We start from the raw sequence: 15258 nt of genomic DNA, 5'->3' as shown, positions 1-15258 counted from the left end.
TGCTCAATTTTTTTTAAAGTGACCACATTACTCAGCAATATTAGTGCCTGTCTCAGCTAGAATATTTAGTTTGGTGTTCTTTACTCAGGTATACCTCTTGGCCTATTGGTGTGACTGTATGTCACTATGTTAAAATGCAGAAATTCTGCTTTTAGTTTTTCTTACTATGACAGGAATTGGTAGAAAAAGAGGAATAATTAAATCTGTAATTAAAAATCTAGAAGTTTTTTTACCGTGTTGCTTTTAAGAATACATGTTTTGCATTTGGCTGTAAACAAAAGGTGGTAAAATAGACTGAGTATATTTACTGTTACACCGTTTTTGGCAAGAAACTGAGAGAATCCTAGTTCCCAGTACCAGTGTGTTTATTTTATGAAAAGTCACATGAGGACAAAGCGAGCTCTTCTAATATTTTATTCTAAGTATTTCAGCTTTTGTATAAGCTTTATATTTTTCTTTTATGCATTTTATTAAATAAATCAATTTCTTCAGTGTAGTTTTACATTATCAGAATATTTAAAATTACTTCAGTAAAATTCTTGGAATATAATTGAATCTTAGATAATTTATATTGTTTCAAATGTTGATTTGAATTTCTTAAGGTCAGTAAAAATACAATGCTCTTACTGAATTTTGCTCTGAATGAAATGCTTTTCTTACTTTCTGAAAGGAATTTGGATACTGATAAATCAATAAGCACTAATTTTATTTTAAATTTTATAATGCCCTTGATTTTGAAAAAAAATTTTTCTGTCGTTTTTTTTTTTTTTTCCCCTACTAACAATAGCTGTGGTAGGACAGGACCTTGCTGGAACCTTCAGTAAGTTGACCTTTTCTTTTTCAAACCTCCCATCCATCATCCATGCATGTCAGTTGTGGTGTCTAAATCATACCTCCAAGGATTCCATGCCCTCAGTCCCCTTGCCTACACTGACCTCACCTAAACTAGTACTTTACTAGGTGAACTGTACTTCCTGTTTCATTCTTATGCTACTGAGTGCCCATTTCGGCAACAACTGAAGTGGCCTTTTAAAAAAAGATTAGATTTTTTTCAGTTTTATTTTGTTTTCTGTTTGAGTTTCCCCAGGGACTTTGTTAGGCTTCTTTTTTGGTGGCATAAATCACTGTTATAATGTAGGTACGTGACTTAAATACTAAAACTACTTTGTCTTGTGGGGCAGGATGTCAATTAGAAATGATACAGGTATTATCAATTCTGGAATTGGTTCTTGACAGTATCATTAACATTTTCATCTCATTGAGTACATGTTATAGACATGGTATTATTTCAGTGATTAAATATAATCAATGCTCAGTAAGATTACAGACTAAGTCCATGGAATAATTGGTTTTTGTTTTAAAGTTTGTGCAAAAAGCAACCTTTCATGTTTACTATGCGAAGTGTTACAGATGTAAAATTGAGAAATATAGTATGATCTTTACATTATAAAATAAAATACTTGGAAAGGCTGTCACAGAATGGGTTTAACTTATATTTTTGAGTATTCTTAGAAAAGTATTTTGCTTCCTTTTATGGGCAAAAATATCTGGGAAGAAAACAGCAATTTTTGTAGCTTTTATGGGAAGGTAAGAAGTCTTAAGGTCAAAACTAGATTTTTATTTATCTTAAATATACCTTTCTTCCTACCAACTAGTAAGTGTATTGGAACAAAATTTTATTTTCTAAATAAAGAGTTAGGTAACCAAATTGATCTCATGAGCTAGCACCTTAAGGAAGGGACCATTCAGGTTTTACCTTTATGATTTGTCACTTGTACAAAACAGCCCATTCAACACTGTATCTTCTAGGAGCCTCCACAGAGCTTGGGGGACCTTCCTGTTCCTGAATCTCCATGTAACCCACTTAGAATCTCCATTTTATAGTGTGACGGGAGTATTAATATACCATTCTGTTCTCAGGAATGGATAGAAACAGAATATTGCCAGATTCGCAGGCTCTTGAGACCAGATGGGATGCCCAATTCATTTATATTATTTAAGTTGTACAGTACAGATACCAATTTACTGAAAACTGTTTATTGACTTATTTAGATAAATTTCTGAAACGTATAAGGGAGAAGTAGAAAAATCTTCTTTTTGATTTTTCTTTGATCATATCCCTTGACAATGTACTTGCTAAAGGTTATACTTTTTTTCTCTTCTGACCAGTTACTCCACTGTGTGCCTTAAAACACTGGCATTTTGAAAGCTTTTTCATCTTAATTCCGTTATTAGTTTTTTTGTTTTTGTTTTTGCCCAGGATTAAGTTCTTAAATCTCTACTCTTCTAATATACTTGTTTTCTTTCTTGCCTGTACCCCTGTCCTTCCCAAAAGCCACAATTTAAGGCATTTTAAATACTTGATATTCTTTTAGTATCTTGTTGTTAAAATGTCAGTTTTCTAGTACTACTCTATGAAGTTGATAATGTTGGGTAATTATGATATCTGAATGCGTGCACATGCCAGTAACCAATATGTTCAGTTAAAATTTTCTTCATAATGTTAAAGATATATTATTTAAAAATTAAAGATATATTATTTAAAAATTTTAACCATATTAGTATTATGTGTTTGTAAGGTATATTTTATAGTTGAGGAACAAGTATTATTTAAGTGTAGCTTCCAAAAGCTTCATCTGGCAATGATAATAGTAAGAAGTTTCAAACAAAGCATGGGTTACTGTAGAAACTTTCTGATAAATACGTGTAAATCTCTTTGGCCTCTTAAACATTTTTCTTCAATTAAAAAGTCTGCATTTTCTTTTTTATTTAAACCTTACTTCAACTTGTAGGAAGTATTACATTAATCTGATAACAATTATTCATTAGCCATCTGGCAATATTCTTAGAACAAAACTTAAATTTAATTCAATTAAGTTATTTTTCCATTTTTTGAAGGTCAATTTCAGAACTTGCACGCTTTTTCTTTGTTATATTTATTTCAGAATATTCTGTTCCTTCTCTAGGTGTTTAAGGTCAGCTAGAGAATTCTGTTCTACTGCTATTTGTATTTTTGGTTCTTTAATATAGTTAATACTTTAATTTAAAAATCAAGAGATCTAATGATATTTGAAAATATATTTTCATTATTGTAACAGTGTATCTATATAATATCCATTTAAAAATATTCCCAGATTTAGCACAAATTGGTCACTATACTTTTTACTAAATCTCTTCAGAAAAGAACTGATTTATAATGTTTAAATTCTAAAAATTTTCTTAATGTTTTAGGATGAACAGAGGTTTTTGTTTTTTTTTAACGAGTCTCATTTGACCTGTAAAATAAAAATTGAATGAGTTAAATTATAATTCAGAGATTGCATGCACTATTAAACAACAGTGTGACATAACTAAAGGTCTCTTTCGTGGAGACCTTCAATGGAAATGCTAGAAACTGTCCATGTGTTTGTAATGCTAGAGCTGGTGATTTTCCTTAGGTAATAAAATGTTTTTATTCTATCATTTTGGTGCTAGATGAAGAACCTTCCCTATTTGTAACTTACAGCTTGCCAGCCCTACAACAGAATGGAGCCCCAGCCAGCCAGGAGAGGACGCAGTGGTGTCTTTTGCCGATGTTGGATGGGTAGCCAGAGAAGAAGGAGAGTGTTTAACAAGACGAAGGTCAGTCTGGATGGCTGTCAGAGCTGAGATGCGGCATTTAGTATTTTAAGATGGTACATTGGAATCATCTTCTTATTAGGCATCAAGGATACATAGATAAAATAAGACACAGTCCCAGCTTTCCAGGAATACTTGGAAATACTTGCTAGAGGAGATTACAAAAGGAAATCAATAATAGCGATACTGGAAAGACTACGAAATAAATACAGAAGGCCACTGTGGGATGCGAGGTTCAGCAAGGCTTCTCAGGGGGAGGGGATGATAGAGCTGAGTGCTGGGGGGCAGTAGGAGCCACTCAACTAGGAAGGCTGTATTCCAGGTAAAGTGAATGTGATTAAAGGTACTAATCAGGAGGCCACATGGCATGTTCAGGAAACTCCAAATGGCTCCATGAGGCTAGAGAGTAGCAGAGAAGGGTAGGCTGTAGGAGATGAATATGGAAAGTAGGTCGAGGTTAAAAGGTCATACATGTTAGGCTAAGAAGTTTACACTTTTTCCTGAAAGCACTGTAGAGCGATGGAAGAAATTTAAGCATCATAGTAATATTATCAAATTTGTATTTTAGTTAAATTTCCTTGTAAACAGTGTAAAGAATAGAAGGGAGCCAAGTCAGGAAATAGGCTAAAGAAGAGATGATAAGAGTTTGACTAAATTAAGAAACCGACAGAGAAGGCATGGAGAAAAAGGACAAAATCAAGAGATACTGAGAAGAATTTTAAACTTTTTAAAGAAACTTTTTGGGTATTGGGGTTGAGAAAGGAAGAGTCTAGGATAACTCCCAGGTTTCTGGCTAGGATATGAGAATGGTGGAACAATTAATAAGAATATAGGAAAACAGATTTCTTTCTGGAGGGTGGGAGTTAGAGGTAGTCCAGTGTGGAATATGCTGTGTTTGAGCTTCCTGTGGGACATTGACATAGCTCTGGAGACAGTTTATGTAGCTAGATATTGATAAAGAATGCTTGCACTTCAACATGTGGATAGAATGGCTGGTACCCAGAGTGCTCAAGGAGCATATATAAGACATGAAGAGCATTTGTATCCTGGATAAAGCTGGCATTTGGGAGTAAATCAGGAGGAAAAAAAAGAAGAAAAGAGAATGAAGGGACTCCCCTACCTGCCAGAAGTAGCTCAAGAGGCAGAAGGAGAACCAGCAGAGAGTGTTGTCATGGAAGCAGAGGTAGGAGAGCTTCAGGGAAGTAGAGTAAACTTCCATCAGTGTCAGATACTTAGAGGCTAGGTAAACCAAAAACCTAGCAAGTTTCCATTTTGTTTTGCAGTTGAAAGATTATCATTGACTTCAGCAAGAGAGTAATTTCATTTGAGTGGTATTAGCTGAATAAAATAAGAATTAAGTAATCCAAGAGCAAAGAAGGAATTTGATTTGAATGACAAGTAGGAGGGAGGACATAGCAGTAGAGGAACAGACCAGATTATTGCAGGATTAGCAGGTAAAGAGCCTTTCTTTTGTAAGATGTTTATTTTTTTGATTAAACTTTTTGAGATAATTGTAGATTCTTCACATGCAGTTACAAGAAAGAATACAGAAGCATTTCCTGTACCCTTTACCCAGTTTTCTCCAGTGGTAATATCCTGCAAAACATGGTACACTATCACAACTAGGATATTGACACTGGTTAAGTCAAGAACATTTCCATACTACAAGAACCCCTCCTGTGGCCCTGTTATGGCCACACCCACTTCACTTCCATCTCCAACCCCTCCTTAATGGCAACCACTTATCTCTTCTTCATTTTCACAATTTTGTCATTTCAAGATAGTAATATAAATTGAATCATACAATATACAACCTTTTGGGACTGGCTTTTTTCACTAAGCATAATCTCTAGTGATTCACCCAGATTGCTGTATCAGCAGTTCCTTCCCTTTTAGTACTGAGTAGTATTCCTTGGTATGGATGGACCACAGTTTGTTTAACCATGCACCAGTTGATGGACATCCGGATTGATTCCAGTTCTTGGCTTTTGTAAGTAAAGTTAATGTAAATGTGTACAGGATTTTGAGCTAGCATAAATTTTCATTTCTCCGGAATAAATGCCAATGAGGGCAATTGTTGGTTTATATGAGTCATAAGGTAGTTGCGTGTTTAGTTTTAAAGAAACTGACACACTGTTTTCCAGAATGGCTGTATTATTTTACATTCCCACCAGCAGTGTATGGCTAAGCCAGCTTCTCTGCTTCCTCACCAGCATTTGATGATGTTACTTTTTTCCTTTTTTTTTTTTTTTTTGCCATTGTAATAGGTGTGTATTGTGCATCTCATGATTTTAATTTGTGTTTCCTTATTGGCTAATAATGTTGAACATCATTTTATATGTTTGCCATCTTCATATGCTTCTGAATAAAATGTCTCTTCATGTCTTTTGCCCATTTTCTAATTGGGTTTTCTTTTGCGAGTTCTTTATATATGCTAGATATGAGTCATTTTTCAGATATGTGGGTTTGTAAACATTTTCTCCCAAATGTAGGGCAAGTAGGACAAGTTAAATCTTATCTTTTCATCTATTTAACAGGGTCTTTCACAGAGCAAAAGTTTTATATTTTAATTCGTTTGTTTTTCCCTTTTACGGATCATGTTTTTGGTGTCAGTGTAAGAACTCTGTGCCTATGTTAGATCCTTTGGATTTTCTCCTGTTTTTGTTTTTTTCAAGTTCATAGTTTTATGTTTTACAATTAAGTCTCTGATTGTTTGTCTGGTTTTGGTGTCAGAGTAATACTAGCTTCAAAAAATGAAGCTATCTATTTTCTGAAGAGATTGTATAGAACTGGTGTTAATTCTTTAAACATTTAGGAGAATTATCCAGTGAACCATCTGGACCTGTTGATTTCTTTTTGGTGAGATTTATTTATTTATGTATGTATGTATTTATTTTATTATTATTATTAGTTTCACAGAAAGGCATTTTATTTTAAACATAGCAGTGTGTACCTGTCAATCCCAAACTCCCAATCTATCCCTCCCTCCCACCCTTCCCCGCTGATAACCGTAAGTTCATTCTCTAAGTCTGTGAGTCTGTTTCTGTTTTATAAGTTCATTTGTCTCATTTTAGATTTTGCATATAAGCGATATCATATGATATTAAGTGTAGTAAGCCAGACAGAGAAAGACAAATATCATATCTTTCTCTGTCTGACTTACTTCACTTAGTATGATAATCTCCAGGTCCATCCATGTTGCTGAAAATGGCATTATTTTATTCTTTTTATGGCTGAGTAATATTCCATTGTATATATGTACCACATCTTCTTTATCCATTCATCTGTCGATTGACATGTAGGTTGCTTCCATGTCTTGGCTATTGTAAACAGTGCCTGCAGTGAACACTGGGGTGCATGTATGTTTTTCTCTGGATATATGCCCAGGAGTGGGATTGCTGGATCTTATGGTAGCTCTATTTTTAGTTTTTTTAAGGAACCTCCATACTGTTCTCTATACTGGCTGTACCAATTTACATTCCCACCAACAGTGTAAGAGGGTTCCCTTTTCTCCACACCCTCTCCAGCATTTATTGTTTGCAGATTTTTTGATTGATGGCCATTCTCACTGGTGTGAGGTGATATCTCATTGTAGTTTTGATTTGCATTTCTCTAATAATTAGTGATGTTGAGCATCTTTTCATGTGCTTCTTGGCCATCTGTATGTCTTCTTTGGAGAAATGTCTTCTTAGGTCTTCTGCCCATTTTTCGATTGGGTTGGGTGTTTTTTTGTATTTTGAGCTGCATGAGCTGCTTGTATATTTTGGATACTACTCCCTTTCTGGTTGCTTCGTTTGCAAATATTTTCTCCCATTGTGTGGGTTGTCTTTTTGTTTTGTTCATGGTTTCCTTTGCTGTACAAACACTTTTGAGTTTAATTAGGTCCCATTTGTTTATTTCTGTTTTTATTTCTGTTACTCTGGGAGACTGATTGAAAAAGATATTGCTGTGCAATTTATGTCAAAGGGTGTTCTGCCTATGTTTTCCTCTAAGAGTTTTATAGTGTCTGGCCTTACATTTAGGCCTTTAATCGATTTTGAGTTTATTTTTGTGTATGGTGTTAAAGAATGTTCTAATTTCATTTTTTTACATGTAACTATCTGGTTTTCCCAGTACCATTTATTGAAGAGACTTTTCTCCATTGTATAGTCTTGCCTCCTTTGTCATAGATTAATTGGCCATAGGTGGAATTGAGTTTTGGTGTGTTTTTAAAATTATGAGTTCAAGTTCCTTAATAGAGTTATGTGACTACCTTACGAATTTCATATTGGAAGAGATGTAGTAGTTTGTATTTTTCAATTAATTGGTCCATTTCATCTAACTGGTTAGGTTTATGTGCATAGAATTGTTTGTAGTATTTCCTTATTATCCTTTTGATAGCTACGTGGTCTATAGTAATATATCCCCTGTTTCATTCCCGACATTAGTAATTTATGCCTTCTCTTTTTTAAATATTTGTCAATTTTATTAATCTTTTCGAAGAACAAGCTTTCTCTTTCATTTCTTTTTCTTTTTTTCTTTTGTTGGTTTTCAATTTTATTGATTTCTGCTCCTATCTATTATTTTCTTCCTTCTGCTTGCTTTGAGTTTATTTTGCTCTTTTTCTAGGTTCTTTGGGTGAGAGTTGATATTATTATTATTTTTTTTTTTTTAGCAGTCATCAGTTTTATACACATCAGTGTATACATGTCAATCCCAATCGCCCAATTCAGCACACCACCATCCCCACCCCACCGTGGTTTTCCCCCCTTGGTGTCCATACGTTTGTTCTCTACATCTGTGTCTCAACTTCTGCCCTGCAAACCGGTTCGTCTGTACCATTTTTCTAGGTTCCACATACATGCGTTAATATACAATATTTCTTTTTCTCTTTCTGACTTACTTCACTCTGTATGACAGTCTCTAGATCCATCCACGTCTCAACAAATGACTCAATTTTGTTCCTTTTTATGGCTGAGTAATATTCCATTGTATATATGTACCACATCTTCTTTATCCATTCGTCTGTCGATGGGCATTTAGGTTGCTTCCATGACCTGGCTATTGTAAATAGTGCTGCAGTGAACATTGGGGTGCATGTGTCTTTTTGAATTACGGTTTTCTCTGGGTATATGCCCAGTAGTGGGATTGCTGGATCATATGGTAATTCTATTTTTAGTTTTTTAAGGAACCTCCATATTGTTCTCCATAGTGGCTGTATCAATTTACATTCCCACCAACAGTGCAAGAGTGTTCCCTTTTCTCCACACCCTCTCCAGCATTTGTTGTTTATAGATTTTCTGATGATGCCCATTCTAACTGGTGTGAGGTGATACCTCATTGTAGTTCTGATTTGCATTTCTCTAATAATTAGTGATGTTGAGCATCCTTTCATGTGTTTGTTGCCAATCTGTATATCTTCTTTGGAGAAATGTCTATTTAGGTCTTCTGCCCATTTTTGGATTGGGGTGTTTGTTTCTTTAATATTGAGCTGAATGAGCTGTTTATATATTTTGGAGATTAATCCTTTGTCCGTTGATTCATTTGCGAATATTTTCTCCCATTCTGAGGGTGGTCTTTTCGTCTTGTTTATGGTTTCCTTTGCTGTGCAAAAGCTTTGAAGTTTCATTAGGTCGCATTTGTTTATTTTTGTTTTTATTTCCATTTCTCTAGGAGGTGAATCAAAAAAGATCTTGCTGTGATTTATGTCAAAGAGTGTTCTCTCTCTGTTTTCCTCTAAGAGTTTTATAGTGTCCAGTCTTACATTTAGGTCTCGAATCCATTTTGAGTTTATTTTTGTGTATGGTGTTAGGGAGTATTCTAATTTCATTCTTTTACATGTAGCTGTCCAGTTTTCCCAGCACCACTTATTGAAGAGACTGTCTTTTCTCCATTGTATATCTTTGCCTCCTTTGTCATAGATTAGTTGACCATAGGTGAGTGGGTTTATCTCTGGGCTTTCTATCTTGTTCCATTGATCTATGTTTCTGTTTTTGTGCCAGTACCATATTGTCTTGATTATTATAGCTTTGTAGTATAGTCTGAAGTCAGGGAGTCTTGATTCCTCCAGCTCCGTTTATTCCCTTCAAGACTGCTTTGGCTATTCGGGGTCTTTTGTGTCTCCATACAAATTTTAAGATGATTTGTTCTAGCTCCGTAAAAAATGCCATTGGTAATTTGATAGGGATTGCATTGAATCTGTAGATTGCTTTGGGTAGTATAGTCATTTTCACAATATTGATTCTTCCAATCCAAGAACATGGTATATCTCTCCATCTGTTGGTATCATCTTTAATTTCTTTCATCAGTGTCTTATAGTTTTCTGCATACAGGTCTTTTGTCTCCCTAGGTAGGTTTATTCCTAGGTATTTTATTCTTTTTGGTGCAATGCTAAATGGGAGTGTTTCCATAATTTCTCTTTCAGATTTTTCATCATTAGTGTATAGGAATGCAAGAGATTTCTGTGCATTAATTTTGTATCCTGCAACTTTACCAAATTCATTGATTAGCTCTAGTAGTTTTCTGGTGGCATTTTTAGGATTCTTTATGTATAGTATCATGTTATCTGCAAACAGTGACAGTTTTACTTCTTCTTTTCCAATTTATATTCCTTTTATTTCTTTTTCTTCTCTGATTGCCGTGGCTAGGACTTCCAAAACTATGTTGAATAATAGTGGTGAGAGTGGACATCCTTGTCTTGTTCCTGATCTTAGAGGAAATGCTTTCAGTTTTTCACCATTGAGAATGATGTTTGCTGTGGGTTTGTCGTATATGGCCTTTATTATGTTGAGGTAGGTTCCCTCTATGCCCACTTTCTGGAGAGTTTTTATCATAAATGGGTGTTGAATTTTGCCAAAAGCTTTTTCTGCATCTATTGAGATGATCATATGGTTTTTATTCTTCAATTTGTTAATGTGGTGTATCACATTGATCCACGTATATTGAAGAATCCTTGCTCCCTGGGATAAATCTCACTTGATCGTGGTGTATGATCCTTTTAATGTGTTGTTGGATTCTGTTTGATAGTATTTTGTTGAGGATTTTTGCATCTATATTCATCAGTGATATTGGTCTGTAATTTTCTTTTTTTGTAGTATCTTTGTCTGGTTTTGGTATCAGGGTGATGGTGGCCTCATAGAATGAGTTTGGGAGTGTTCCTTCCTCTGCAATTTTTTGGAAGAGTTTGAGAAGGATGGGTGTTAGCTCTTCTCTAAATCTTCGATAGAATTCACCTGTGAAGCCATCTGGTCCTGGACTTCTGTTTGTTGGAAAACTTTTAATCACAGTTTCAATTTCATTACTTGTGATTGGTCTGTTCATATTTTCTGTTTCTTCCTGGTTCAGTCTTAGAAGGTTATACCTTTCTAAGAATTCGTCCATTTCTTCCAGGTTGTCCATTTTATTGGCATAGAGTTGCTTGTAGTAGTCTCTTAGGATGCTTTGTATTTCTGCAGTGTCTGTTGTAACTTCTCCTTTTTCATTTCTAATTTTATTGATTTGAGTCCTCTTCCTCATTTTCTTGATGAGTCTGGCTAATGGCTTATCAATTTTGTTTATCTTCTCAAAGAACCAGCTTTTAGTTTTACTGATCTTTGCTAATGTTTTCATTGTTTCTATTTCATTTATTTCTGCTCTGATCTTTATGATTTCTTTCCTTCTGCTGACTTTGGGTTTTGTTTGTTCTTCTTTCTCTAACTGCTTTAGGTGTAAGGTTAGATTGTTTATTTGAGATTTTTCTTGTTTCTTGAGGTAGGCTTGTATAGCTATAAACTTCCCTCTTAGCAGTGCTTTTGCTGCATCCCATAGGTTTTGGATCATCGTGTTTTCATTGTCATTTGTCTCTAGGTATTTTTTTATTTCCTCTTTGGTTTCTTCAGTGATCTCTTGGTTATTTAGTAACGTATTGTTTAGCCTCAATGTGTTTGTGCTTTTCACGTTTTTTTCCCTGTAATTGATTTCTAATCTCATAGCGTTGTGGTCAGAAAAGATGCTTGATATGATTTCAATTTTCTTACATTTACTGAGGCTTGATCTGTGACCCAAGATGTGATCTATCCTGGAGAATATTCCGTGCGCACTTGAGAAGAAAGTGTAATCTGCTGTTTTTGGAAGGAATGTCCTATAAATATCAATTAAATCTATCTGGTCTATTGTGTCATTTAAAGCTTGTGTTTCCTTATTAATTTTCTGTTTAGATGATCTGTCCATTGGTGTAAGTGAGGTGTTAAAGTCCCCCACTATTATTGGTGCTACTGTCAATTTCCTCTTTTATAGCTGTAAGCAATTGCCTTATGTATTGAGGTGTTCCTATGTTGGGTGCATATATATTTATAATTGTTATATCTTCTTCTTGGATCGATCCCTTAATCATTATGTAGTGTCGTTTCTTGTCTCTTGTAACATTCTTTATTTTAAAATTTATTTTATCTGATATGAGTATTGCTGCTCCAGCTTTCTTCTGATTTCCATTTGCATGGAATATCTTTTTCCATCCCCTCACTCTCAGTCTGTATGTGTCCCTAGGTCTGAAGTGGGTCTCTTGTAGACAGCATATATATGGGTCTTGTTTTTGTATCCATTCAGCAAGCCTGTGTCTTTTGCTTGAGCATTTAATCCATTCACGTTTAAGGTAATTATCGATATGTATGTTCCTATGACCATTTTCTTAATTGTTTTGGGTTTGTTTTTGTATGTCCTTTTCTTCTCTTGTGTTTCCCACTTAGAGAAGTTCCTTTAGCATTTGTTGTAGAGCTGGTTTGGTGGTGCTGAATTCTCTTAGCTTTTGCTTGTCTGTAAAGCTTTTGATTTCTCCATCAAATCTAAATGAGATCCTTGCCGGGTAGAGTAATCTTGGTTGTAGGTTCTTCCCTTTCATCACTTTAAGTATATCATGCCACTCCCTTCTGGCTTGTAGAGTTTCTGCTGAGAAATCAGCTGTTAACCTTATGGGGGTTCCCTTGTATGTTATTTGTCGTTTTTCCCTTGCTGCTTTCAATAATTTTTCTTTGTCTTTAATTTTTGCCACTTTGATTACTGTGTGTCTCAGCATGTTTCCCCTTGGGTTTATCCTGTATGGGACTCTGTGCTTCCTGGACTTGGGTGGCTATTTCCTTTCCCATGTCAGGGAAGTTTTCGACTATAATCTCTTCAAATATTTTCTTGGGTCCTTTCTCTCTCCCTTCTCCTTCTGGGACCCCTATAATGCGAATGATTTTGCATTTAATGTTGTCCCAGAGGTCTCATAGGCTGTCTTCATTTCTTCTCATTCTTTTTTCTTTATTCTGTTCTGCGGCAGTGAATTCCACCATTCTGTCTTCCAGGTCACTTATCCATTCTTCTGCCTCATTTATTCTGCTATTGACTCCTTCTAGAGTATTTTTCTTTTCAGTTATTGTATTGTTCATCTCTGTTTGTTTGTTCTTTAATTCTTCTAGGTCTTTGTTAAACATTTCTTGCATCTTCTCGATCTTTGCCTCCGTTCTTTTTCTGAGGTCATGGATCATCTTCACTATCATTATTCTGAATTCTTTTTCTGGAGGTTGCCTATCTCCATTTCATTTAGTTGTTTTTCTGGGATTTTATCTTGTTTCTTCATCTGGTACAAAGTCCTCTGCCTTTTCATTTTGTCTGTCTTTCTGTGAATGTGGTTTTTGTTCCACAGGCTGTAGAATTGTAGTTCTTCTTGCTTCTGCTCTCTGCCCTCTGGTGGATGAGGCTATCTAAGAGGCTTGTGCAAGTTTCCTGATGGGAGGGACTGGTGGTGGGTAGAGCTGGCTGTTGCCCTGGTGGGCAGAGCTCAGTAAAACTTTAATCCGCTTGTCTGCTGATGGGTGAGGCTGGGTTCCCTCCCTGTTGGTTGTTTGGCCTGAGACGATCCAACACTGGAGCCTACCTGAGCTCTTTGTTGGGGCTAATGGCGGACTCTGGGAGGGCTCACACCAAGGAGTACTTCCCAGAAGTTCTGCTGCCAGAGTCCTTGTCCCCACGGTGAGCCACAGCCACCCCTTCCTCTGCAGGAGACCCTCCACCACTAGCAGGTTAGGTCTGGTTCAGTCTCCTGTGGGGTCACTGCTCCTTCCCCTGGGTCCCGATGCACACACTACTTTGTGTGTGCTCTCTGAGTGGAGTCTCTGTTTCCTCCAGTCCTGTCGAAGTCCTGTAATCAAATCCTGCTAGCCTTAAAAGTCTGATTCTCTCTGCTTCTCGAAGTCCTGTAATCAAATCCTGCTAGCCTTAAAAGTCTGATTCCTCCTCCTGTTGCTGGACCCTCAGGTTGGGAAGCCTGACATGGGTATCAGAACCTTCACTCCAGTGGGTGGACATCTGTGGTATAAGTGTTCACCAGTTTGTGAGTCAGCCACCCAGCAGTTTCGGGATTTGATTTTATTGTGATTGCGCCCCTCCTACTGTCTCATTGTGGTTTCTCCTTTGTCTTTGGATGTGGGATATATTTTCTGGTGAGTTCCAGTGTCTTCCTGTCGATGATTGTTCAGCAGTTAGTTGTGATTCCGGTGCTCTTGCAAGAGGGAGTGAGAGCACATCCTTCTACTCCACCATCCTGAACCAAATCCTCTTTTTCTAATATAAGCATTTAGTGCTGTAAACTTCCTTCTCAACACTGCTTTTAGCTGCGTCCCACAAGTTTTGATATATTGTTATTTTAATTCAGTTCATTGTATTTTTAAATTTCCCTTGAGACAACTTCTTTTAACTGTTGAAGTTGGAAGTTTGTTGTTTGGTTTCCAAATGTTTGGAAATTTTGCTATTATTTTTCGGTTATTGAGTTCTAGTTTGATTCTTTTGTGGTCAGAGGACATAAACTGTATACAGTTGATCCTTGAATAACACAGGTTTGGACTATGTGTTCCCACTTATATGCAGATTTTTTTCTGTAGTAAGTACTATAGTCCTACACAATCTGAGGTTGGTTGAATCTGCAGATGCAGAACTGTGGATACTGAGGAACTGCAGATACGGAGGGAGGACTATAATTTATATGCAGATTTTGGACTGCAGGGAGGGTTGGAGCCCCTAACCCCTGTGTTGTTGAAGGGTGTATTTCCATTCTTTTAAAAATTTGTTGAGGTTTTTTTAAATGGCCCAAGGATATGGGCCATTTTGGTTTATGTTCTATGGGTACTAGAAAAGAATGTGTACTCTTGTTGTTGTTAGTGGAATGTCCTATAAATGTTAAATAGAACTTGTTGTTTGATGGTGTTGCTAAATTCTTCTGTATCATTCTTGATTTTCTGTTTGTTTTAACAATTGTTGCAAAGGGGGTGTTGAAGTCTCCAGCTGTATTTGTGGATTTGTGTATTTCTCCTTTCTTTTCTATCAGCTTTTGCTTTTCATATTTTGGAGATCTGTTGTTTGGTGCATACATATTTAGGATTGCTGTGTCTTTTATTTTTTTACTGTAATATAATGTCCCTTTCTGTCCCTGATAATTTTGTTTGCTCTTAAGTCTACTTTATTTAATATTAATATAGTCAGAAGTGTTTTTTTTTTTTTTGGTTAATGTTTGCATAATATATCTTTTTCTGTTCTTTTACTTTCATCCTGCTGTTAGTATTTGCCTTATATTTTGAGATGCTTTTATGTTGGGTGCATATATATTTACAATTGTTATATCTTCTTGGATTGATCCCTTGATCATTATGT

At 35.8% G+C, this 15258-nt stretch overlaps 1 protein-coding gene across 4 annotated transcripts in view; it reads left to right on the top strand.

The window, feature by feature from the left end:
- MTFR1 (mitochondrial fission regulator 1) overlaps window positions 1-15258 on the top strand; it is a 66226-nt gene that overhangs the window by 26481 nt on the left and 24487 nt on the right. For all 4 annotated transcript variants that reach the window (XM_082364837.1, XM_082364836.1, XM_082364834.1 and 1 more), the window contains one exon: window positions 3506-3621. In XM_082364837.1, the coding sequence (XP_082220963.1) occupies window positions 3506-3621 (116 nt within the window). The remainder of the gene's footprint in view (window positions 1-3505; window positions 3622-15258) is intronic.

The sequence above is a fragment of the Balaenoptera borealis genome, assembly GCF_965194805.1.
Source record: "Balaenoptera borealis genome assembly, chromosome: 17".
In the NCBI taxonomy this organism is placed as follows: domain Eukaryota; kingdom Metazoa; phylum Chordata; class Mammalia; order Artiodactyla; family Balaenopteridae; genus Balaenoptera; species Balaenoptera borealis.
Note: the sequence above shows the minus strand (reverse complement) of the source record. Positions and strands in the feature narration are given on the sequence as shown.